The 26,521-nt window shown below is 36.9% G+C and overlaps 2 protein-coding genes across 7 annotated transcripts in view; one reads left to right on the top strand and one right to left on the bottom strand.

The window, feature by feature from the left end:
* Positions 1 to 10,162, top strand: part of EYS (eyes shut homolog) — an 853,574-nt gene extending 843,412 nt beyond the window's left edge. Inside the window, exon 50 of the mRNA XM_027644956.1 lies at positions 8,633 to 10,162. Coding sequence (XP_027500757.1) covers positions 8,633 to 9,831 — 1,199 coding nt within the window. The 3' untranslated portion in view covers positions 9,832 to 10,162. The remainder of the gene's footprint in view (positions 1 to 8,632) is intronic.
* A 1,575-nt stretch (positions 10,163 to 11,737) lies between these two features.
* PHF3 (PHD finger protein 3) overlaps positions 11,738 to 26,521 on the bottom strand; it is a 51,953-nt gene continuing 37,169 nt past the window's right edge. For all 6 annotated transcript variants that reach the window (XM_027644949.1, XM_027644951.1, XM_027644955.1 and 3 more), the window contains 9 exons: positions 26,351 to 26,507; positions 25,213 to 25,329; positions 22,923 to 23,054; positions 22,323 to 22,455; positions 21,638 to 21,830; positions 19,897 to 20,044; positions 18,719 to 18,808; positions 17,216 to 17,411; positions 11,738 to 16,064 (listed from right to left, as the gene is read on the bottom strand). In XM_027644949.1, coding sequence (XP_027500750.1) covers positions 13,894 to 16,064; positions 17,216 to 17,411; positions 18,719 to 18,808; positions 19,897 to 20,044; positions 21,638 to 21,830; positions 22,323 to 22,455; positions 22,923 to 23,054; positions 25,213 to 25,329; positions 26,351 to 26,507 — 3,337 coding nt within the window. In that variant the 3' untranslated portion in view covers positions 11,738 to 13,893. The remainder of the gene's footprint in view (positions 16,065 to 17,215; positions 17,412 to 18,718; positions 18,809 to 19,896; positions 20,045 to 21,637; positions 21,831 to 22,322; positions 22,456 to 22,922; positions 23,055 to 25,212; positions 25,330 to 26,350; positions 26,508 to 26,521) is intronic.

The raw sequence follows: 26,521 nt of genomic DNA, 5'->3' as shown, positions 1-26,521 counted from the left end.
GCTACACTAAGATTCTCAATTCGGGGCATTGTCCCAGTGTTTTAAAATGACCAAAAATAAAGCAATATAAAAACTGATCAGATAAGATAAGTGAAAGTGAACAGACTATGAGCGAGTTAATGAGGCTTCTCAGAACCGTAACTTTGTTGAAAAGCTTGTTGGTGAAGCATGCAAAACATGCAAATTCTTCATTTCCCAGACAGGCAGAGAAAAAAAAAAACTAAATAAAATACTTCTACTATTTGTAGAAGTATTTTCAACTTTACTAAGTTAACATTCCTAAAACTTCATGGCAAGAAAACATAATTTGCCAGTATAAATACATTTTAAAATTTAGTCTTTAAAGTGTACATTTTTTGTAATGACTTTATTAACATCATCATCATCACATAATTAATCTTTATATTGCATTTACATGGTGCCTTGCATCTTTTTAAAAAGAAGCACTACATATCATTCATAACATCATCTTAGGGCAAATTTTCTGCTTGTATTAAGTAGTACGTTATGCAAAAATTGGGCTTTGTATGAAAAAAATTACTTAACTGTTTATCATGTATTTTTACATTCCTTTGCTTAAAGCCTAAAAGCTCCTGAGATACTTCAGTAAACATGCTCAGCCACAAATGCATATAAACCCACATATGCCCACTGTACCACCATCTTATTCTGTACACAGGTGTTTTAGCAGGTTGATAATGCATCATACACTGCTGGCACCTCCTGTTTTCCTTGTTCTAATTGCAATCATATACAGAAAAGCAGCTTAAAAAAATAGAGAGAGAGAGAGCATCTGTAATACAAATACATGTATTAGCAATGAGCTCTATCTTCTACAATGAATCTTTTATAATTCCATCACTTACAGTGAACAGTTCTCTCCTGCATAAACTAAGGCATTACATGAGCCATGAAAAATAGAATAGAAAAAAAGGATCTCTCTCAAAAAGAATAGTCAGAGGTCATGAAAGTAGCTATCATATAATGAAATTAAGTATCTCTTTGGAAGCATCAAAGAGAGTGCTAAGTCTGTTTAACTTGGGCCAGGAGTGGTTTATCACAAGCATGCCCTCATTCTATTGCCATTCATGAATGCTTAGTTTGCACAGGAAGGAAAATTTTCTTTCAATCACTTTCTAGAATTATATTAATTCCATTTCAAAATAAAAAAAACATCTTCTATAGAGTATTTTTTTTACAAATTTCCTACTTCCATTTTCACTGTCCTGATGTTTTGAAAGATTTAGGAAAAGCTAATCAGCTTGCTCTTTATATTTGCATTTGTATAATCCTGTCAAATCCAGACAGAATTAGATTGATGAAAGACTCAGAAGTATTCTTAGCAGCCAGCAGATAAGAGTGAGCTTTCTTGTGGGGATTGGCTTAGAAAGCACTTTAAAAAAAACATTTATTTTTTTTTCACAGTTATGTAAGATTTAATAAATTGATTGCCAAAATCTCAGGATTTTTTTCTAAAAGTCCTTTTTAATAGGAAATAATTAGAACATTTTTTTCCTCTCTAGGCAGTGTTTTTTTTTTTTTTTTTTTCCTAAAGAAATCATCTCTGACACAGCTAATTTAGCAAAGATACTGAATTGCATGTTATACGTCGGCTTGGCTTGGTACCCATGTAAACATTACACTGGGACTTTCCCTTCAGGGGCAGGCCCTGCCAAACAATCCTCCCATCATTAAAAATAAAATCAGATCTTTAGTAGGTGAAGAAATAAACATGAGACTTCTGTTGAAACATTTCCTTCTGGCTTTGCTCTTATCAAAGAACATTACAGAATTTTCTAGAAAGGGTGGGCAGGTGGCTGCCTCCTTATTGGAAAGTTGATCTGCTGGTCCCAGCCTCTATTCCTCTAACTAAATCATTACTTCAGTACACACACTGAAACACTTGGTAAATGGGCATAAAACGGAAAACATCCTATGAATCTGTTAGTGGAATTTCCTATTGTTCTGTCAGTCACCATTTTGTTTCTTTGTCAGCTCTTTCTGAATGTGTATCATGACTTTAAGTCTGGTAGTATTGATTTCTGCAACCCTAAGAAAATAATTGCCAAAGTTTGGCAACATTTATGTAGATATCTATAATAACAATAAGCTGGGAAAAAAGCCCAACTCAACAAGTGAGTTGTGTATGTGTATTTTAGTTCAGAAACTTGCAGATAGAATGACAAGGAGACTTTTTTCTCCTCTTTGATTACTTGTCCTATGCACTGCTTCTGGGCAAGGTCTCTGCAAACATTACAGCATTCATGTGGAGTCCAGCACAGTGACAGTAGATGGCCATCTACTACACATTTTCTCAAGGGCAGTGTATCCTATTTCTACCAGTGAAAGCATGGGACTCTTAATGATTAAACAGCCTTTAATTCAGACAGGGCTTGCTTGATTCCCATCAAGTGTTGGAACAACGTATATTCAGTCCATTTACATAGCAAACACTGTACATACTTGCTTTTTTGTTGAGTCACAGAATTACTGAAGCTTTACATTTGTTTGCGGAGGTGGAATATGCTGTAGATTGCCTGCATTATTCCAGAGTTCAGGTCAGGGTGATGGAAAGGGTGATCTCTCCCCGATGAGATGAGAAAGAACAGTTATGCTGGGTGACTAAGAATGAAGTCAGGTTAATAAAAAGAACGGGATGACTCATGCTAAATTTAACACTCAACATTTGCAACAGCAGTTCTCTGTCTCTCTTTAACCAGATTATGTTACAAACCTGGTTTGAAAAACCTCAAAACTTTAATTCCTGATATTTAAGGCATTTAAGTTTATAAACCTGTAACATGAAAATAAGAGAAAGCCAGTAGGGGTGTGTGATGCCTGCATGGTTTTATAAAACATTGTTTATGGTGAAAACTGAATTATGGAACTGGACTAAAATCTTTTGGAAATATTCAAAATTGCTAGGATACTCACGGGGCAGGAGTGTTGTTTTCCTAACCAGAAACAAACTGATTATCCACCTACTTTTAAGACAGGACCTGAAGAGTGGTTAAGTCTTCTCTCTTGGCAGCCATGTCTCCTTAGCTGACAGGGACATCATTTCTGCTTTGTTACTAATTCTGGGATCATTTGTGTGGATTAAATTAGCGGCACTGGAAACCAAACTGCCAGGCAGAACAGACATCCCCACTGTCCTGAAATCTGTTCCATAGGAAATGTTGCTGTTCCCCATTTGCCGCTGACAAGCAAACCAAAACAGGTTGGCAAATTGAGGTTGCTCAAGGAAGATGGCTGCTTCTAGCTGCCGAAATGTGCCAGGGCAACAGTGGTGACTAAAGGAAGCAGGAAAAGTTTCTCCATCAAGGAGAGATGTGTTTTTGAAAGGTGAGACTGAATTGTCTAACCTACAAATAGGGAACTACCCACCCCTTGTAGATGCATGACCATCACTGTCTACAGGGTTGCTCTGGATCCTAGCTCTGGGATGGTGTTCCAAGTTGAAGCTGGAATCTACCTATTGCCAAAGTGATTTTTTACATAGTTTGAGAAATTTACAGGCTTGACTTGACACCTGTTTTCAGTCTTGCATTAGCTGTGAGATGGGGTTCCATACATGGAGTAGAATAATTTGTAATAACCCATGAAGGCATATCCATGGGTACCTACTGTAAGTGTGTATTAGGGGCACTGGCTATGGTCATCACTAGATAAAAGATAAAGTTAAACCAGGCTGATATAACCCGTCAGCTGACTGATATCTAACTGTATGTGTGCACTTATATCAGCACAAAGACAAGGTTAAGGTTAATAACGACAACACACTTCAACCACATTGACATATTACAGGCTGGAAACTAGCAGCAGAGGCTGCAGAAGGGTGGGAATCAGGTTCAACTCTTCTCTGTCCTTCATTCCCTTGTTCTATCCATTTATAACCCTGCTGCTTCTTCCTTGCTTTCTCTCCTTGGCCCTGCACCTTATTCTGGCTATTGGAAGTGCTCAGGAGACTAGCTCTGAAGGACAGCTACTGGTCAGTTAGGTTTCCTCTCATGTGGACACCAGAGTGCATCACTTTCCTTGGCCACAGTGTAGCCATTCAGCTGGAGGTTGACATGGCTATTTCAAATCCTTCTAGACAAGAAAAATTCTGACCCTGGTTAAGTGGTCACAGTGTTAAAGGACATGGTTCAGGTTCATGGAAAATCATACACCAGAGCAGGATGAGAGGAAGACCAGAACAGAATTCTGTGAAGAACAGAATGATCAAAAAAAAGAATGAAACCAATGTGAACTCAGCTCAGCAAGGCAGGAAAGAGCAGTGAGCAAAGATACATTTTGGACCTATGATGGTTACAGGATGCATTATACTAACAAGAGGCAATAATACTGCTGGAGACACAAATGCTTTATTATGGTGGCTTAACAAGGTCAGTTTAGAGTGAAGATGAGTACAGTGGAACATTCAGTAAGAGGTTTCATTAACTGGGAATGATTCCTGTGAATGTTATTGTTTATGAGAAGATAAGGCTCTGTTTGCTATGACGCAGTGCCAATGATCAGTAAAAATTTCTGAAAAAGATGGTGAAGAAGAGCAGGGGAAATGCTACCCGATACCATAGGGATAGGAACTGACATTCTGGCTTTGAGCTAGAGGACAGAAATGTAAGGTAAAACCAACAGAAGTCACAAACTGAAGCCAGCAAACATACATCCAGAGATGCCATCTCAGGGCTATGAAATGGCTAAAGGGATCAAGACTACACATGTCCTTTAACCAAGAAACCACAGCCTAGGGCTCTTGAGATACCTACCCTGCTGCAGCTGCTGAAGCACTGAACTCATCACAGCCTCTGTCGTCAGCATGGCATGGAAGCTTCTGCTCAGTAACATGCGATGAGACAAAGGACAAGCAACACATCTTAAAGGAATCCCAGACCTTCGGTATTCCAGGAATTAATGAGTTCATGAATTTCCAAGTGTACAAAGGTTTGACAAATTATGATGTAGATGAGTTTCCTATGGTAATATAAAAACATGGAGAGTTGATACTGCTTGAGCATGATCCCCTCTCAGAATGGGGATATACAGACACACCTGCATGTCTAGATAAAGGTTGAACATGAAAGGGCATGTCACCATTTGGAACAATTTAAAAATTGACTGTGTGACTGTAACCAACTTGCTTAGAGACTTACATACTTATTCATAGTAGTAGCAAGATGAAAAGTTTTGTGATGCATTCAGAATTCATCGTAAGAAGCCATATAAGAAGATACTGTTACAGAAGTCCAGATCTTACAGTAGCAGTCAGATGTATTTAGAAGAGTCTTTTCATTAGCTCCCAGTTTTAGGAACTGACTGCTCTGGACACAGGGATGACTAGGCTTCTGGGAATTCTGACATCTGATATGGGAAGAGGTGAGACTTGTGCACATAGTGAAAACATGAAAATTAAAGTGATGAAGAAAAATTCACACCTGCTGGAGTGCTGGCTTCTGCTACGGAATAGAGATTATCCATCCTGAGGAGAGCAAATATGACCCTCTGTCACTTGGTGAAAATCTTGAACTAGAATTTGCAAGTAAAAGTGCTATTTTAACTCCAGAACAGGTCCTTCCTTAAGGTAATACCTGCTGCAAAATTCCCTTCCCTTAAGAAGACAAGGAAACAATCTTTCAGCATTTGGGCTATAAAAAGCCCACTTCTTATTCCACTGAAACAGGGAAGGTGATGGGGCAGGAAGGTACATCAGAACTAAATGCTGTAACCCATAACTATTTTGTTCAAAACATAATGTCTTGATGACCTGCAGTTTCAAGGCACAGCTAAGATACAACAGCCTATTTCTAAAGAAGATTCAAACCTGCTGACACAGATTGCCTTACAGTTCCTTGCACACAATAAACAGGTTGGGCAAAGACTTGCATGAACAACAAAAAAATGACTGTGACTGCCTACCTCAGGAGTTTCTGCTTTTTCTGTGACACTACTGATGGAGATAAATAGCCCATATTAGATGAGACACTAACCTGAAAAGCTGGAAGCAAAGTTTTATGTCCTGCATGTGGATCATATTTTCACAGAAGTAGGGATAGGTTATATAGTCTAGTCCTGGATAAACTAAGGATGTCATTGCCTTCACACTTAACAATAAGTAAACTTCCTCAGAAACAGCTTTGGCATCAATTAAGGTCATGTGAGACAGGTTTGAGAAATTATCAAACTGAAATAGTGAAAAACCACTTTGCTTCATGGTCTCCTATGCTGAGACAGCTGAGAGGAAAAAACCAGTGGCAAGAATGCTGTTTGTTTAAAATGGTTATGCAATTCCTATGATGACATAGGCCTGCAGAGGCTTCAGCTGCATGCAAGTCATCCCTCAGAGACAGGGCAGATGGAGGTCCCTTGTTGAAAATGTTAGTCATTGCTAGAGTGAAAGGAACAAAGACAAGCTCATAATTTGCCTTCACTTTCAGAAGTTTCTTAGACACTGAACACACAGTGTTACATTGAGTCCTAAAATGTTTTCAGGCAGCTGTCCTTCAATAGTACCTATGACATTATAAACTTCATGGAGAAATACTGAGCTGAACCCTGGGATCAATGTCAAGATCCTAAAATTTATCTCAACCTTCTGCTGTTCTTACCAAAGACTAAAATGGCAAGGCCTTTGTAAAAAGAGAGGGTCTAACCAGAGGCGTAAGAAAGTGCCTTTAGAGCCTCAGGAGAGCTGAAATTGGAAAGTGTAATTTTTTTCTTCACAAGTAGCAAAAAAAGAAGTTACTCCAATTTGAAGTGAGGCTTCAAATTTGTCCCATAACCCATAACTCACCCATACCTCTTCACATTATAGATAGTAGAATCACAGATTTGCTCTGTAATAAGACTAAATAAGATTCCAAACCAGACAGATCATTGTGAAATGTGCAAAGCTACCAAAAACCTTCCCTGGAAATCTTGGAGAACTTCCAGCTTCTCCAGCTCTTGATTACAGGCCAGATGAAAAAGCAATGCTGGTCAATGTTTTCCTTCTTCCTAGCCAGCAAAAAATGAGTACTTGTGTCCTTGTGCAAGTCTGCATGTCTGGGTAGGAAAGGAGACTGAATGTTGCCAAAGAGGTAGTTCAGAAACTTTTCCTGATGCTCCTTTCTTACCCTAGGACTGAGGTCCTGACAAAAGAAATACACAAGCAGGTTATTTACATTGCTGAAGACAGATGAGTGCTTTCAAGCTATGCACTGAAAAATTGAAGCAAGCTTAAAGCCACATCACTGAGTAGGAGAAACCACAAGTGAAAAGAATTATATTAATTTTCTGAAAAAAACCCGTAACAAGACAAAGTACTCGAAAAGAACACTGAACATAGGGAAGTAAAAGAGGTCATCACAACCAGAACTAGCAAGGAAGTGCTCTGCCACCACTGGAGTTGAAAGAATGAAGAGCTTTCTTCTTCCCATGGGTGGCTGGGGCAGGGAAGGTGAGGCACAAAGCAGGTGCTCTACAGCCACTAATACAACCGAACGATCTCCACCCTGCCTGAATGGGAACCTGAATAATTCCTGGAGGTAATGGTTTTAGCAACTTTCACAAGCCTTGAGTTAATTATGCCATTCATTTTTAACTTTACTAAAAGCAATGTAATTCAAGGATCAGAAATACTCAAAAATTGAACACCCATGAAAGCAAACTTCATCATTCTACTAACAGGTTCACCCTTAAAAACCTTTAAGGAAATTGGATCGGTAACTATTAGGAGAGAAAGCTTACATTCACGTTTAACAAACTTGTTTACCAATTTAACTGATAACAACAACCTGATGCCTATTATTTCCAAAAGTAATATAAAAAAAATTAAATTGCATAGGCAAATATCAAAAAGGTTGAAAATATAGCTTTCAATAGCACAATATTCTGCTGTCCTCTTCTGCCTCGCTGCCACTTACCCCATCAGACTCTACTGCTGCTCTTACAAACTTTCCTTCCAGTTTCCATTTCCTAACCCTTCCCAGCTTTTCTTCTTCACAGTTGTAAGTACAGTCCAAAGTGGTACTCTCTCTCCTTTTACACTGCCTGTAAGGCCAGAAACACTGATAGAACAAGAAAACTCCTTCCTAATACTTCCTGTCATGGAGCCCTTCAGAACAATTCAATAAAAAGCTTACCTGTTCCTACAGCTGTCAGAATATTAAACCCAAAAAATCCCTGTTGTGAAAAGGAGCTTCAGGTAAAGCAGAGTATGTCTGCTGCAGACTCAACTTCAGTGCACTAAACTAACAAATCCATCAAGTATATGGAAATTGAGAGTATTTTTGCTTTTGTAACTTGGCCAAAACTTGATTCTTTTCAATGGGAAAACCACCAACTCACATTTCCTGGATGCCAAAGCGATCCTGTTTCCTCCTACCTCACAGTTACCTAGTTTCCACACAAAAGCAGAGCTTTGCAGAAGGTTGGGCTTTTTACCCTGAAGCAAACACAAGTTCAGTTTACAAGAATAAAAAAAAAAAAAGGGCCAAGAGCAGCTTATCAGGGACCACTTCTCTTTATGTGATTTAGATATGATGATGATGGTACAAGAAAGTGTAGGCAAGAAAGTATCAAGATTACCAATATGCTGTTCTTCAGTGTACCACCTCTAGAAATTAAAACTCTTTTATACCTTTTTTTACAGGTGACTTTCTATGTATATCATTAGTAAACGGATTTACACAGTTACGCTACAATCTCGGAGACAAGACAGTCATCCTACAGGCCCTTCAGAAGGTCCGTGCAAATGGAAATACATGGTACTTACTCAAAGCAGGAAGAGTTGGCAATGAAGGCTACCTGGACCTGGATGGTATCAACGTTACTCAAAAAGCTAGTCCTGGAATGAATGTACTAGACACACACACAGATTTTTTTGTTGGAGGGGTGTCTTCCTTAAACCTTGTTAATTCAATGGCAGTAGAAAATGAACCCATAGGTTTCACTGGTTGCATTCGAGAAATTGTTATAAACAACAAGGAACTGAAGCTTACTGCGACTGATCCCAAAGGTGGAGCCAATGTTGGTGACTGTGACGGAACAGTTTGTGGGTACTCAGTGTGCAAAAATAACGGAACATGTCAAGTTGAAAACTCAGGCTTTTCTTGTTCTTGCCCACACGAGTGGACAGGGACCACATGCGAGCAATCTGTTCACTGTTCACAAAACATGTGTGGGTCTCAAGCGCTCTGTATTCCTCAACCTTCTTCATTTTCATACACCTGTGTATGTGCACTAGGCTGGTCAGGCAAGTACTGCGATAGCAAAATCAAATTTTACATAGCAAAGTTTGTTGGCAACTCCTACATTAAATACACAGATTCTTATTACAGAAAAAGAGACCTCCGGTACAGCCGCGTTTCTTTAAATTTTACTACCAATCAAACTGAAGGCTTAATAGCATGGATAGGCAAAAGTGAGGATGAAGATAATGACTTCCTTGCCATTGGTATTGCCAATGCAACATTAAAAGTTGTGGTTAATCTTGGAGAAAGAATCTCTGTTCCTCTAATGCACAGAAAATACTCCACCTGCTGTGACGGAAGATGGCATTTTGTTACTGTAGTTCAAAACCAAACCTGTATTAAGGTATATCTTGATGAGGAGCTAATTCTTTTTGAAGACATTGATCCACAAAGAAAATACACTGCTTTAAACTATGGTGGCATTTGTTATTTTGGTGGGTTTGAAATTGGCAGGAAAGTCAATGTAGTTACTACAGGGCTTTTTCAGAAGGAATTCACTGGTAAAATTAAAGATGTTGTGCTCTTCCAAGATTCCAAGAAGATTCAGCTAATGAATGCAGAAGGGTACAATGTTTATGATGGAAATTCTGGAAATTAATTGAAAAAATGTTCAAGACTCTGCAGAAGTGATAAACTTCCTTTTCCTCTTGTTTCTTGTGTTAGTTGGCAGTGTAATACTCAGAAACCAACACAAGAAAGCTTTTCATTAAGAAAAAAAAAGTAATTAGGGACAATTTTATGTTGAGCATTAATAGATATAAGGCATGTTTTACTTCTAAAATTACTTACTTATACTCTTTAGTATTTACTTTAAAATAACGGGAAAGTCTGCAGGATTTTTTTCTTTATTGTGCTGGAAATAGTTTTGTCAACAAATAGATAGTAATTAGCTTATAAAGCCAACCATCATTCGAGAGTTGTTTGTTGCTTTATGAGGACAACTGTTAACCTGTTTCTCCAACTCTCAAATTTTATTAGTGTTTCTCTTATAATTTTATAATATTAAGGTCAAGTGTAAAAACTGAAATTGGGGAAGGGAAGAAAAGGTGTATTTGGGGCAAAAAGCACATGTCTACTGTAATCAGAATTTTTTAAATCATAACAGCTGTAATTACTTGTTAAGCCCACAAAGATCCTAATTAGCTAATGAAGTTCTCCCTCCCTTCTGAGTGTCTGTCCACCCTGTATGCATTTATGTAGAATGGTAGAGCTTAGCATGAACACAGGCTTAAAATATTACACTTAAAGAATGATTTTAAGAGTAGAAAAGGTATTTCACTTAAGAGAGATAAAAAAGGTCTGCTGGTTTTCTCCAGCAGAGGTCTCCCCCTATTTGACTACATGAAAACTTTTTGCTTTAACGATTCACAACTGGAATGTGGTATTCTGTCTACAAGTAACTTCTATTCCTAAGAGCTTAACAATCAGAAAGTCCAAGAACTGCTTTGCTTTAGCTACACCTTTCTGGCTTATATGTCCCTAAATAAGATATCAAAATTTTACTAGACAAAGGTTTTGGTCATAACAAACTGAATTTCCCTGACTATATCTTTCATTAATTCATAATATCAAAAGTAAACAGAGCTCTTCATCTATAAATGCAAAAATTATATTCCCTCTGAAAAAGTTCAGTTATATTCTGCTTCAGGAAGCAACAAAAAAAAATCCAGTTTATTTTAATGTGCTCAAACCAATGATTTATCTACATCTACATTTCTCATTTGACTGCTGGCTTACTATATAAATAAAATGTTTCAATAAAAATAATAGTGATTGATTCCTATCTTTTCCTTTTTTACTTTTCTATTGCTCAAAAGCACATAATAAAACATCACCTCCCTGCATGGGAATTCTCTGAATACGAGTTTTCAAAATGTAAAAACAGGTCAGAAACAAGTAACTATTCTGGGGCGGGGGGGGGAGGTAAAGGCAGGGTGTGTGTTTATCTTTCCATAAGGCAGATATGGAGCAGAGACAATAAGCACCTAAAACTAGGTGACACACACTTGTCTCCATATAACTGTACTTTGTATGTGGCAATGAATGCACTGCCAAGTCAGTTAACAGGTGACTTGAAGATTACTGCTGTACACTTTGGCTATGGAACTACCCCGAGACGTTTTATTAAGCATCCACAAACATATTTGTGAGGTTCTTTCTATCTTTCTGCTGCTGCTCTGAGGCCCCAAGTGATCAGCTTGATGCAGCAGAGCTTCTTCGCCTCTTCCCAACAGGCAGCTCACAAAGCCCAATTAGCATTTGAGTCATCCCCAGATTCTTCCAGTTTCTCTAAGTAGGGCCTTTTATCACCATGTGATGCTGGAGAGGGGAGCATATTTAGCGTTTGTCCTGTTCCCTCTAGGGCTTCTGGTGTACTGCCAGTTCCTCAGCAGTGCACACTGCCCTTTGTGATCTGAGCAGCGAGTCAAGGTAAAACAAGGAACAAGTAATCAAAGAAGTTCCAGCTAACACAAGTGTTGGAAGGAGACTGACTGAAGGCAACAGAGAAAATAAAATCCTTTATTCCTGTGGTAACAGGATTTATTCCCATTACACTAACTCAGTTCCTAGGAACATGTCCTGCAGACTGTTGCTTTTTGTTAATTTAAACACTTAACAAAACTCTCCCTCAAGAGCTGTTTTACTACAGTTCTCTTTAGGTTCTACATACATGAGGCAGGTAGCAAAGCACTCAGCAAACTTGCAAAATGTTTACATATTCTTTCCGAACAAATTATTTGTGATAGTTCTGGCAGAAAGCATTCCCATCCCTTCCATCCAGGCAGTTGCAATTTTTACTGCCCCCAGTTTATTTTCAAAGCACAGATGGATGTGCGTGTGAGAGGCAGATCACCAGTAGACTGGGAGTAGAGTGCTTTTGAACAGGTCAAAAGAAAATCTTCACATGGAGAGCTGCCAATTTAAAAATTACTTCCAAAATGAGAACGATGCTTAGATAAACTCATGTGCCTACAGAACTCTAATGGAAATATTTAAACAATATAACTCATGCATAATACTACCAGATATATCCAATGGCACTACTGCTATACAGACAATGGAATTAATTTGGAAAATACTAATTTAATTTATCATTCTATAAAAATGTTTAAATATTGCTTTTAGTTACTAACAAACTGAAGATTTTTTTTTAAATTAGCCTTCTCAACTATGAGCGTAAGAAACATCACCTAATAAAAGTCTACCACCACCCCATTTATCCTGTGCAAGATTTTTAATTTTGATCAATTTGATCACGAAGCTACCTGCAAGGTATTCGAGTAAAATTTTACTTTAAAATATATTCATAATTAAAACTAACAATTAGGGTGTTGTCAAACTGGGAAGACCTTTCTGGAGAAAAGAGGCTTTTCTACAGCTACGTGCAAAATGTTATGTCAGCAGCACAGTAAGGTTGTGTACTCAAAGCTAAAAATAAAACACTGAAAAACAGAACAATAAATCTCAATTTTTCTTTATATGGTGGAATATTTTTGTTATTTCTGACAGATTCAACAAGATGCCCAGTGTATTTTAAGAAGTGTAAGAGTAGGTGACTTGAGTTGGTTTTCACGTTCGCATTGTTTGGCATCAGTGGATGGTAATCACCACAAAATATCAATTTACCCCAAGTCCCAAAGGTATAAACACTCTTCTGCCCCTCCCACCTGTTTGTTCTCCAAAACTCAAAACAAACCAAGCCATGAAGCATACAACAAATGTGGCATTATGTGATTCAGCTTTCCATATTCATTTAGCCTACAGTTTCACACCTATGAAATCAAACACACACAGTATGTGAGAAAGTTTTATCATTTTAGAATCAAAATATCCCTTAAAATATTTACATTTTACAGTAAAAAGGATAGCAAAACACAAAGTAATGTACAAGCTTAGGTATTCAAGTTTTTGAAGCATGGAAAATGGTGGGAGAAATGAATTTACTACTACAAATCATATTTTCAAGAATTTAGGTTAAAAATGCTTTCTTATTAAAACAAGTGCAGTTTAAAGCATTAACATTCGAGCAGCTCAGCCTTCCAATTTCTGGTCACAAACTGCTTCAGATGCTTAGGAAATACCTGAAAACTAATGAATACACTTGAATTTTTTTATTGTACTACCAAATAATTTAAAAAAAACCCAAACTCTTCACACCACCAAGCATATTGTTTTGTTGTAATGTGTGGATTCTGAGGCTTTGCTACAGTCTTTAAAAACAGTGCAATTTAAAAAGAAGGTTATTGTATGAAAATCACCTTTAAAATTATCAGAGCATCTTAAAACAGAAGAGAGCACAAATTACCAAAGGCAGCAACTATATTGCAGACTTGACTAAAGCCAACTTCCTCAACTAACAAAATTCCTAAGCCTTTATTGCATATTAATAAAAGAAATCTTTAAAATTTTGAATATACAGCAATGTAAAATTTTTAAAAATATTAAACTCCTACTTCTAGCGATAGTTGGTATAATGAAAAAAAAGGATGAGCATTGGTACATCGAGTGGTACCAAAACACAGACTTGTTTCTGCAAAACACCAACATGGAATAAAAAAGATGGCACAATCCTAGCAGGCTCTTTTTTTTTATACAAAGTTTTACGACGTTACTCTAACAGTTTATTTAAATAGGATTTTAAAAGACTGCCTGCATCTTTTTACCTTTTACTTTTAGTTCTGTCACTGTGGTCCCTATGTCTCTCTCTGTTCTTTTCACTTTCTCGTTCTCTATGCTTCTCTTTGCTTTTCTCCCTCTCCTTATCTTTTTCATGAGCCTGTTCTTCACTTTTAGGCTTCTCTGTCTTTTTTTCTGGATTTCTAGTCTCTCTGGGGCTTTTTCCATCAGCAGCCCTATCACTGTGTGGAGATCGCACTCTTTCTTTGTCTCTCTGTCCTTCCTCTCTACTCTTCCTCTCTCTCTCTTTTTCCTGGTTTCTGTCTCTGCGTCTGTTTCTCTCAGAATCTTGCTCCCAGTATTTTTCGTTGCTCCACTCTTTTTCATGTCTCTCTTTTTTTTGGTGATGGGTTTCACTGTAAAGCCTTTGTCGATCATTTTTTCCTCTACTGAACCCTCTCTCCAAATGCTGTTCTTCTCTGCCCCAAGGATCGCTGTGGCGTCTTTCTGGTCTCCTACTGTCTTTAGTCTGAAAAAAATTTTCTGGTCCCAAAAATCTTGATTGTTTGTGAGCCACTGGTAGCCCTTGTGCAATGGGTCCAGCATAATGTGGTGGCTGACCTGATAAATGAGCTACTGGTGGCCATGGCATCATTGGATTTTGAGGAAAACCAAAGCCAGGAGGAGGAAGAAGCGGAGGTGGTAAATGAGGAGGAAATCCAAACATAGGGTTGTTTTGCTGAGGGAAGTTATGAGGTGCAGGAGCCTGAAACTGAAATCCAGGTGGATTAGGTTTAGGATGCTGAAAATTCTGCTGCGGAGGTCCAACAGATGAGAAGCTGCTGCTTGTAACAGGGTTTGGGACTTTGGAAACAAATTCAGAACGAGAAGAATTTTCGGTTTCAAAATGAGATGAAGTTGCTGCTGGTCCTCTTCTAAACGAATTCACTGTTTCAATGTTTTGCATCAGTGCATCTTCCTGTGAGTGTTTGTTATCTTCCGCTTGTGATGCAACTGTGCTATCTGCTTTAGCTGCAGCTGAACTGAACTGCGACTCATTGGTTTGCAGATCACTTTGATACAGGTTTAAGCCCACTTCTCCAGAAGACTGTTTATTCTCTGGTTCTATTTGATCATTTCCTGAAGGATTCTGTCGGTCTTCACTTCTGCTAACGTCTCCATCCTTGTTTTCTGAAGTATTAGTCTGCTGGCTTCGTCCAGCTGCCTGTCGTGGGTCTCTTTTAAGATTAATAAATGGCGGTGATTTAGAGGTACTAGCAGTGGTACCTTCAGCAGAACCTACACTAACACTGTTCTCATTGGGTTTTTTCCCTGCATTTGATGAGGAAGAAAAGCTGGAATTTGTGCTCCTTTTAACTTCCTGTGAAACACTATCCTTGTCTGGTACCTGCAACTTTGGGTCATTTTCTTTACTTTCTTCTGTTTCTTTATTCTGTGACTGAGCAGATAAAGTTGCTAAAAATGCTTCTGTGGAGACATCTGGAGGTTTTCCCTTAAGACTCAACCCTATCAAAGAACCAGCACTTTTTGCAGAACTTGAGGTCCCTGCAGCTGCTGTATCCACAGTTACAGCAGTGTTAGTGGATTCCTGAAGATCATCCAAACCAGTCTTTGCTTCACTAACTTCCGTAGTTACATCAGCAACATCCATGTTTTCTTCTTTCAAGGTTGCCTGTTCATTTAATAATGGTATCTCTTCACTAGGACCTGTTTCTGACTTGCTGTGTTCGTATACCTGCCCTGTCGTACCCAACAGACTTTGAAGAATATCATCCACTGGCAATGGTTTATTTGCTAGTTCCAGAGTAGAAGGCTGATTTTCCCATCCAACCAGGACTCCAGGAAGAAACCTGAGAGGCTTCGGTGGTTCATGTTTAGTGCTTTCCACCAGTGGTTCAACAACTGCTGGAACATCTTCTGTATTAGACTGCTGAAGTTTATTTCTCTGCTTGTGCAGCACAGTTGTGAAGGAATTGAAAAAATTATTTTCCTCTTCTTCTAGTGCCAACTCGTGATGAGAGACTTCAGGTTTGCTTGGCTTGCTTTTCTTCTCTGGTGGCACACTACTCAAGGTACTTTCAGCAGCTTCATCCGCAAAACTACTAGTAACACTTGAAACAGCAGTAATCTGCCTCTTCATTTTCTGGCGAATTATCAATCCCAGTAACAAATTTGGTCGATGTATTTCAATCCCTGTACAAAATTGTAACAGCAATTTATTATCTCTTTATATTTTGTTAAAGGCAATCATTTCAACAAAAATAACCCCCACACGCTCACAATATATTACAGAAAGTAATAATGTTTTGAAATTTGAAATTTCCTTTGTTAAACATAACAAACAATACTTAAAATAATACAAATGTATTTCCAACATTATAGTTCAAATATTGCAAATTGTTTTAAGTACTATACTGCCCCCTATAACTTCCAAAGAGAGAACACGAGACAGTTGTATAGGATATTTAGTCTCATCAGAGATGCATAGAAGTTAAACATCGTGTTTGTCTAACACAGCTACAGTATAGTCTAGTAGCACCAGAGGAAAAAAAAATAAACACAAAGTCTCCTCATCAATTTGCATTAGACATACTTCTTCAAAGATTTACCGAGAGTGAATTTCCATAGCGATTCCCTCATTCCAGCAAAGGCACTGTGTTTTAAGTTATACTATTACCTATCCCTTCATTATGTATTTTGTTCTGTATAATTTAGGTTCTTGCAAAAAAATTATGAGCTGTAGCTCACTCTCTTGATTTCAGTCCTGCCTATCTCAAAAAGAGAGATCATCCACAAATTTTTATAACCAAGATAAATCGATACAAAATAACTCAGGTGTAAGCAGAACAGCTGAAAGCTATTTTAGGACCTTTTCTTCCTTGGCCTACATTTTAAACTGCTCATGTATTTTTTTTAAGGAGCTTTGGAATACTTGAGAAAAAAAGAATTAGTACATTTCAAATAATGAAAAATACTATTTTAAAGTGAGAGTATCATTTCGGAACCCAGTAGAACTACGACAGTCCACTTGCGTAACTGAGTTTACTGACACTGAAATCTACAAAGCCACGTGGGTTAGAAAAGGAATGAACAAACTTATAACACGAAACAAAGTTATACATAGTAATTTTTTCAACATCAATACTATAAAGTATCAGAATAATCTAACAATGGGAAATTAATGTATTTTCAAGGAAACTAATATAATAATACTATGGCAAACTCATTACATTTTGGAATAAAATGGTAGGCATTTTTTAATTTAATTTCCTCTTAAATTTCTGTTGCAAACTTCTTTTAGTAGCATTATGATGATTAAGTTCCAAATTCCAAGTAGTACTTACCAGGCCCATCAAAAGGCACAAGGTGATGAGGGACTTTATCTGAGGAACCCAGAGGGATGAGGTACAAATCTTTAACTTGCTTCATATTATTGGCAGCTACACCATAACGTTTTCTGCTGCTGAAATAAGCAAACAACAACGCATAGGAGATCTGATCCTCTTCAGTTACTGGGGTAAAACGAACTACACAGATCTCCTGTTTACAAGGAAGAGAGAGAGGAAGTTGGTCAAGTACATTTTTCTGTGAAATGTTAATTGTTTTACTGACTGCTCTTTATTTAAAAGCCCAGTTCAGAGGAGAAAAAGCCTCCTCAGGAAGGCAGAGAACAACAGAGGAGACAGAAGGAACAGAAACATGGCCAAAAAAAAATTCAGGAGAACTAGATAAAACAAATAGAAAGCATTTAGTACTAAAAAAATTAATTGAAGTGCATGACAAAAGAGCCAATATTTTATCAGTCAGCTAAATAACAAGTTTATTTATGCTGGTTTCCAATTAATTATTCCACTTCCAACCCTTAACATTACTACAAAGCTGTATTTTGTAGTCCATTGTGTCCAAGAGATACATTAATAATGGGGAAGACCACTATTCAGATCCCAGAATTATGCCCAAAGCCCAGCTCAGGAACTGATGCTGAAGCTGATGCTGTTTAATGGTTTAATGAGTGATCTGGAACACTGGACAGGAGATTCCCTGCAAAACTGAGATGGCACCTAAGCAGGGGCAGTGGTCAATATGCTGAAGTGTTGGCAGCCATGCAGGGGGACTTCAGCAGGCTGAAAAAACAGGCTGACCTTTGTCAATGTAAGAAAAGTTGAAATTTAAAATCTTGCACTTTGAGCCAGAGTAGCCTCATGCACCAAGACAGGTTGAGGAGCTGACTGCCTGGAAAACTGCTTGCCCTAAAATAACATGGGGGTCCTGATGGACAAGCTGAATATGAACCCCATGAACATGCCCATGCCAGCCAAGAAGGCCAACTGCATTCTGGGTGCCAGAAACGAAGCAGTCAGCAGGCCAAGGGAAATGGTGATTCTTTTCTATACAGCACTTGTGAGACATCATCTGGAAAAGACTATCTGGTTTTGGGAAGCACAAGGACAACTGAAACACAGCAGGACAAGTCCAGTAGAGTGCCATCTAGATGGTTTTGCACACTGTAACAGTACCAAAATGAAAGGTAACACTTGAGACTTGGTTTTGCACACCATAACAATACTGAAATGCAAAGGTAACACTTGAGACATAAGAAGTGATACTCAGAACAAGTTACTGTGTCAAAGGAATACAGGTATTGTCAAACAGCAAAGGATTGGTTGCGGTTAGATAGGAAGGAAATAAACGCCAGCAGTTGCCATTCATCCCATTCAATATAACCATCAGATATCCTTAAAAGTGTCATGTATTTCACAAATGTTGCAAAGAGAAACAAAACAAGTATCTTTAGGATGACTCAGATGTACATTAAACAGCAAGTCTTTAATATGTAAAATTTTTACCTTGGTCCCTGAAGCTTTGATTTTTTCTACATAATCCCAGACAGTGTGAGGAGATATCCTCCCACCTACTTGAATACTATCAGGTAAATCCTACGAGAAAAGACAACAGAAATCTGAATCCAACATAAATAGTGTGATAAATCCTTCATCCAGTATCTGTTTCCTATATTCAAAACATACTTTGTTCTTTTAGTTCTTAAATTATAATTCAAAAATATCGGTAGAAGTTACAACAGTAGAAACAAACTCTGGATATTTAAATTAATATTCTCAGTGTAAAGTTAATGATATGGAATAAATAAGCTATCATTCGATACTGTTCATTTATACCTCTCCAAAACTATTCTTTTCAGTAACATTAACTACCAACAGAACTGTACTGTGTTCTAGAAACACTCAACCTATCTGTAAGATCAAATTGCAATGAGAGCTCCACAGCAGTATGTAATAAACTTTCTAAAATTTTCATCTTGAGGGGAAAACATAACCTACACATGCAAGTATATACAGACGTAAATTTGTTCTTGGATACTAAGCAACATAAAGAGACTTTCAGATCGTTCAAGAACGCCTAAGAAAAAAGTTTTTTGAAATAAAGCAAATGAGTTTTGAAAAGAACATCCTACTCATAAACCAATCCTTTAGTATTAAGGATTACTGCATCCCCTGAAGATTTGACAGAAAACTAAAGACAATCTAATTAACTGAAGACCTAAGTCCTTTTGATAAGAAAACTGATGCTTCCTGTGTAACTGGTCAGAAGTAACACTGAACCTTATGGGCTCTCTGATCTTAATTTTACAGAAGAATGAAGACAACTATTAAAGGCAGTTGGATGCTTTTCCAGCCTCTCAGATACTAAAGAGAACGTTCTAGAAACTTTTTTTTTTAGGGACAATTTAGTCTTACAATGGAAGGTTAGGATGAGAATTGCCACCAGGTAAAAAAAAATAAACCCCATTAAGCAGGTTTCTGTTGTAAATAAGATGAACCACAGGTACATTATTGAGTAATACTTTACTTAAAAATACACACCTTAACCTACAACCTCCCACAAATACTTTACTCAGCACACTGATCATGCTTCACTGTGTTTCATCATTATACTATCATACAGGGTACACAAGTTGCTAAAGTTAATAAATGAACTGTTCGTTCTTTGTAGTAAATATAAGTACCTCTGTTAAATACTCAAAAGAGCCAGAAACTGGATAAGCCTTAATAACAAACTTTGCCACTGAAGGCATATTGATAAAACCCTTCCAGATGAAATTCAGGCGTGCCAGAAACAGACTTTCACATTCCACAGTACCGGGCGTTTCTGACCTAAAAAGGGACAAACAAAAACCCACTTTGTTTATAACATGACATATCACACAAAGTAATGTAAATAATAATTTTTCTTTATAAAAAAATTAAGTATTATGAAGAATTTTCTTTTTCAATTAAGCATCCTGCCAAGAGACAGGCAGACAATCATGTTTCTCATCTTCCAGTGGAGTAGATATATGGTTCAGGAAGGACAGGCAGATAAGCAGTACATTAGTTCACTAATGTATCTTTTAAAAACAGAGAAGTTATTTAGTCCAACAGTTATTAAACGTTACTGAAGGGGACACAAACATATATAGGGGCTGCTCAGCCAGCGAGACTTTCCCCTGCCACAGGGAGGAATGAAGACAAACTGCCTGCTGGCCTATCCTACTTTCCTAACTCCTACATTTTGTTGCAACACTGTCTGTCCACCATCCAAATGCCTACGTTCCACGTCCTTCTCCTTGCCCCACAGGCTGGCTCCTAATCTCTTCTCACCCATGCATCACTTCCACAGCTTCTGTGAGTACCACAGAAGTACCCAATTCACCAGTACAGGTGAGTACCCAATTTCACCTGTCACAAAACTGTCTTTCCTCCCTTCAAAAAAAAGCCTCAGTTTTGTCAACAAAGTAGCTGCAAAGTAGCTCCAAACTAAATGGGAAGACAATTTCACAGGAGAGTGTTTCTCAACCTGAGAGTTTCCTTACCGAAAAGATTACACATTTCAACATTTCCCAATATGTTGCTATTAAAATATTCTAGGCATGCTATTAGCAGTTTTAAGCTGGATGCCCAGTAGTACCAGATGTTGTGCTGTTACAGTAACACAGAAACCTACATTTATGTCTGTCTATACTAGACACTGCAGATTTCAAGTTACGTCCACTGTCCTTGGTAAAGGATCACACTGTCCCAATAAAGGCAAAATTTCAGCATGAACTGTGGTCAATTCTAAATAACTGGGAGTTGTTTTTTCTAGAAAATCCTTCCTCAAACCAGAAACAAGCAGTCTCATAAACTGCAATTTCCTCTTTAATGAATAGCAGAGTGTGGAAGAAAATGAAGAGGGGGTTGACAGTAAGTACAGCAAAACATCAATCAAGCTGCTGTTACCTGTCATGTCTAGAAAATCACTGCTCTGAGATTTAAAACTAGTCTGATTTCTCACTGCAAATGCTCTGTTTAGAGCAATCTCAAATTCCCTGGCTTTATATATATACACATACACAAAGACACACACTCATTCAAATGCAGCACTGTTCAAACTACATTCCTTAATAGCAAAATACAACATGAAATCTATATCCTCATTTCTTTTAATGTGAATTCTTTTTAGACCTTGTTGCATCAGAAAACATAGTTTATTTTTCCCTAAAAGAAAAATGTGGCAATTAGAAGTTTGCAATCACCACAATATATGTACTATTATTTATATAAATGCACAATTACTCCACCAGAGAAGTCCATTCTTAAGATGTGTGCAACTTCAAGTACACAAATGGATTAATGAAATGCGATTTAAAAATTAGCTTTAGATATAATAGTTTAACAAGATTAATAATGTCTTCCATTTAAAAATACTGTTTCTACAGTTTATATTACTTTGGGAGAGGGGTGAATGATTTCGATGAGTCTTGCTTATCATCTTCCAGTAATTCTGAAGCTAAAATACTTGATGTGGAGGAAAGTGCATCTGCAATGCTCTCAGCTTCATTGTCTGACTGTTTCCGTGCAACTCCAACAGACACTTTCACTTTTTTCGCAGAAAGATCATCAGTAGGTGGTGCCATTCGTCCTGCAGAGAGGGAATTGCAGTGGGCTTTATTTTTTATTAAAGAAACAAAAAGAGGAGTTCCTCTGAACACATGGAAGACACACCAAAACCACCACCTATTGTCATTGAAGTGGGATAGGATAAGGAATTCATACATTTTATACCTATTTTACTTTGTATAAATTTATCCATTGTATATATTTATACAGTACTATACATAAATATTGACACTATAATGGCACAGGATAAAGAAATGAGGAATCAACACTAGTATGCATATCCATTATAGGGATTTCTTTTTCTGCAGTCTTTTTTATAAAAAAGATGACAAGTTTATGCAAATAACCTATCATTTCAGTAGTCTCTTTTGTAAATTATTAAGTAGAACACTGCTTCCACAACTTTCAAACTATGTTAATAACTAGATTTATTTACATTCTTGAGGTATACTGAGATTTATGACTGAAATTATAGAGGCATGATACATTTATTTTCATGTGCTTTTCCGAATACCTATGCAGATTTTGCAGTTAAGATCGAAGAGATGATTTTTATGTTGACTTGTGGTGTCCGGAGATGCAGATTCATTTATTTCTTTATCTTTTTCAGCTTCGTCTGACTTCTCAAACAACTTCATATTAGGTTCCTAAGAAAAGTCAAATACATTTTAGTTAGCCTTTCCTCCCCCTCTGTTAATATCCAGAGCTAATATTGCCATTCATATTACTTAAATGCTTTATAGTGTTTTCTCCCCTTCAGACATAAAGGTTCTGTTTCAAATGTATAGCCTAAAATGCTGTCACAAAATCACAGACGCATTAAAAGAATTAATTGGTATTCTCAAATATCTTTAGGTAACATTTAGAACATTTTCTAATTTCTACTTTTCTATTTTCTACAATTGCCAGAATTCATCATACAGTCACAATATGGAAGAAAAAAAACCAACTAATCCACCAGGTCCAGAAGTAAAAGTCAGTAAAGATCAAAGAAAAATTTAACTCAGACCTAACATGCAATTACAGATCTGAATAACAAAATCATAAACAAAACACTTCACAACCACGTTGTCTATGAACTGAATACACTGTGGTGTCATGCTTTCTTTTCTACCTGAATTTCCATTACTTCCTCTTGTTCTTTCATTGGTGTTTCACTTTCAATTTCTATTTCTCCTTTGTGAGTAATTTTTGTGATAGGTCTTCTTTCAACTTCTCTCTGTTCTTTCTCAATCATTTCAATTGTCTGTGAAAACAGGAAGTTATGTGCACTTATTCCCAAACCATAAAATTTGGAAATCCACAAATAAAAGAGATACAAAGAGATAAATAGGATTTCTCTGGAGAAAAAAATAATACATTTTTATTTTGCACGTGTCAACTAGTTTCATAACACAAACATGCAAGCAGCCCATCTAACTTCTCCTACAGTGCAGTAAGTACTTACCAGGCATGTATTTAAACAACTTATAAAGCAAACCTTCAACAGTAAATGAAAATATTGGTAATTCTGATTTTCTAAGAGCTAAACTTAAAAAAAAAAGGCATCAACTCCATAATAGTAGGGACAATGTATGATATAACATACATGCAGAATTGTATTATTTCTTCAAGAGTTTGTTTATTAATACATAAACCTAATGCTTCACCTCAAAGAAAAACCATTTAAAGGTATTCTTAAAAGTAATGGATATGCTAATTCTGATCAGGACTGCCAATTTGCTCTGTTGCAATAAAATAAAATATAAACCATTATTTCTAATATTGCTTCTTAAGGCACATTTACACTTCTTAAACCAAGAAGTGTTGGTTGTTGCAAATATTTTAAGCCTGGTTTATTAAGGAAACAAGGATTCTACAATTGCTTTATCTGCCTGCCAAATACCTACAGTTACTTTTGAACACTCTGGGAAATTAAAAAAAAAAAATAAGTAGCAGACTTGATGTCTTGCTTAAACAGGAAAATGAAAAATATAGTAAAATGATACATTTTTTTTTACATGCTGTATTCCATTTCAAATTCTAGAGATTTTGGAAGTATTTCTCCAAAATAATAGGGACTCTTTAGTAATCTTTTGAGCAGCATAATAACTTGTTTTGAAACTCTTTTTCACAGTAGTGGAATACTATCATGTGTGGTCTGTTTTCAGTATTTCAATAATTTTTACAAAAACAAATGTAATAGCTACAGAATAATCAAACTTTTCATGCCTTTATAGGTTTTTGAAACAACTTCGACATAACAGAATAATCCAACAACTGTTTTTGCACAGAAACTAACAAAAAGTTGTCATGATTCATAAACAGATTTAGTCACAATATGCAATGGAAAGGAAAAAACACAGGAATAATTACTACTGCAATGCACATTGCAGTCTCTAAAACAGCATCACATCATACTGAATCAGTTATCATGGAACATTCATTCTCAGTACACAGAATTCAAGAGGATGAATTTCCATCTATTCTGTGTTACATTATCTACTCATTAATTTTTTATCAGAAATCATCTGATAAAACCCACAATTCCTGGTATGATAAAACCCAAACTCAAAATGCATACCAGTTAACACTATCCAAATATCACGTTTTTAGGTTCTATGATGTGGCATATAAATATCAAAGATTCTGTCAATACAAATCCAGATTTTGTAAACTAGGAGACTTTTAATGGTCATTTCCAAGTAGCTGCAGTTATCATTGGACTAAATGGCCAATAAACAGGGTATTATTTAAAAAAAGGCATCTTCTATAAAAATAATACAGTTTCTCATATTGCTGCTTCTCCTCCTAAACTGTCAACACAGCTATAAATATAGTGTAACTGTCTGTTTCAAGAAAAGTCATGCTCAAAGTAAGCTAATAATCTTCCTATACTCTCTTGGGGTTTTTTTTACTGTTTGGGTTTTTTTTCTGCTTTCCCTTTAGGCTGCTTTTCAGACTGGCAGATCAGGTTTTCAGCTCCAAGTTTACTTCTTGGTGGGTGATTTGTCATGCTCCATCAGTTGGTTAAAAACAACACCAGTTTGGTTTGGTTTGTCCAAGCAGATCTCTGTCCCTCCTTAAAAAACGGGTATTTCTAAAGCTCTAGCAAGAGCTTTAAAATCTTACAGAAAATAAGGACAAAGAAGCCTTCACTCTTGAGAGAGAAGAACAAAGAGTAAGCAGCAATACAGTTGCACGGCAAAGGAAAATGCCTTTCAGGAACTGACTACACTTCTTTCACTTTTGTCCTAAAAACCTCTTTGGGTTTTGAATACTAAAGAAATTATAGAGATCCTCCTGCTTAGTCACAATTGCTTTGTACAACATGCATTCTGTTCTTTTTGCATAGACTTAACCTGCAAACAGAAGTTACACATGCTTAGGCTGTCAACCAAACAACAGAAGTTCACAAATCTCACATGTCTGTTTTCTCTCTGTCTCCAGGCAGCCAGTTCTTTGGAAGCCAATTCTTCTGGACTCATTTTTATTAGATGGTCTGGAGTAACCTCTCCTTTCAGTACTTTCTTAAATAATATCTAGAAGAAAAAAGAAAAGTACTATTGTTGTCAAGACAAGAACAGCTTGCAGCAGGAAATACATCACAGAAGCAACATACAACATGCTTTGTACAGCTGTAGGGATCATGTGGGTTTGTTTCTTCCACTGCAGAAGTGGTACCATATTTTCTAACATAAAAATCTTCATTCCAGAGCTCCATTTATTCTACATAACAATATATCTACATACACCCTTACTGATCAGATGTATAATCAACAGTTGTTTCAAAGGAGAAAATGAGTTTATGCCCACTGCAGCAGTAACTCAGACATTTTGGTTTTCTAAAAAGGTGCAAATCCTCTGTATTATACAACAAAGAGAAGACAGTATCAAAGAGAATGTCTATGCTTCTTGACTGAATGAAATCCTAGGGTAAAAGAAAGAGAACCAACTAATTTAGGGGTATGAGCAAAGACAAGGCAGAAGTTAGCTGCTAGACAGAAGTTAGCTTGTTCGTATAATTTACAGTTGGCTAATTGTAATGGTAAAATGCTACAACAAAGCAACTTCATCAGAGTAACTGATAAAAGGACAAAAGACAGAAGCTGTGGAGGTATGATGTTGACTAATGAGCTCATAGAAAGCAGAAAAGAGAGTGAAGATAAAGTTTGAGAAACCTGGGTATGAAAAAGAATGGTGAGACAAGATCCTGGATGGCAAAATCCTTAGTGTAGTAAACACCAAAGAGTTATGGGGGAAAACAGGAACATCCAAATAAGAAATCAGTGGTAGGCTGATATACACTACACTTTGAAACCCAGCAATAAAACATACAATGAAAGCGAAGAGAGGAAGAATTAATAATGAGGAAAAAGAAGACAGAGAACACTGAGTGCCCAAAGAACAAACAACATGAAAGAAACAAAAAAACCTATTAAACCCCCCCCCCAAACAGGTAAATTGCAGCAGGATTTATAAAGTATCTACATAGAAGACTATTCCTTTAATCTACAACAAATAAAGGATTTCTGTAAAGCACAACAGACAAATTTCACATACATTATTTTTAGGATCTTTTAGATTGAACATTAAGCTTCTGTATTTGTTCTTATACTTTGCATCAGTGTCTCGAAAAAAAGAAAACAGCTCTCTTTCAATCCTTGTGGCAACTTTTGCTGCTCTCTCCTCAGGAATCTTTAAACTGGAGTCTGTCAATCTGTGAGAAAACAC

The sequence above is a fragment of the Corapipo altera genome, unplaced genomic scaffold (assembly GCF_003945725.1).
Source record: "Corapipo altera isolate COAL_440 unplaced genomic scaffold, ASM394572v1 2, whole genome shotgun sequence".
In the NCBI taxonomy this organism is placed as follows: Eukaryota; Metazoa; Chordata; class Aves; order Passeriformes; family Pipridae; genus Corapipo; species Corapipo altera.
This window is presented reverse-complemented; position numbering and strand designations above follow the sequence as displayed.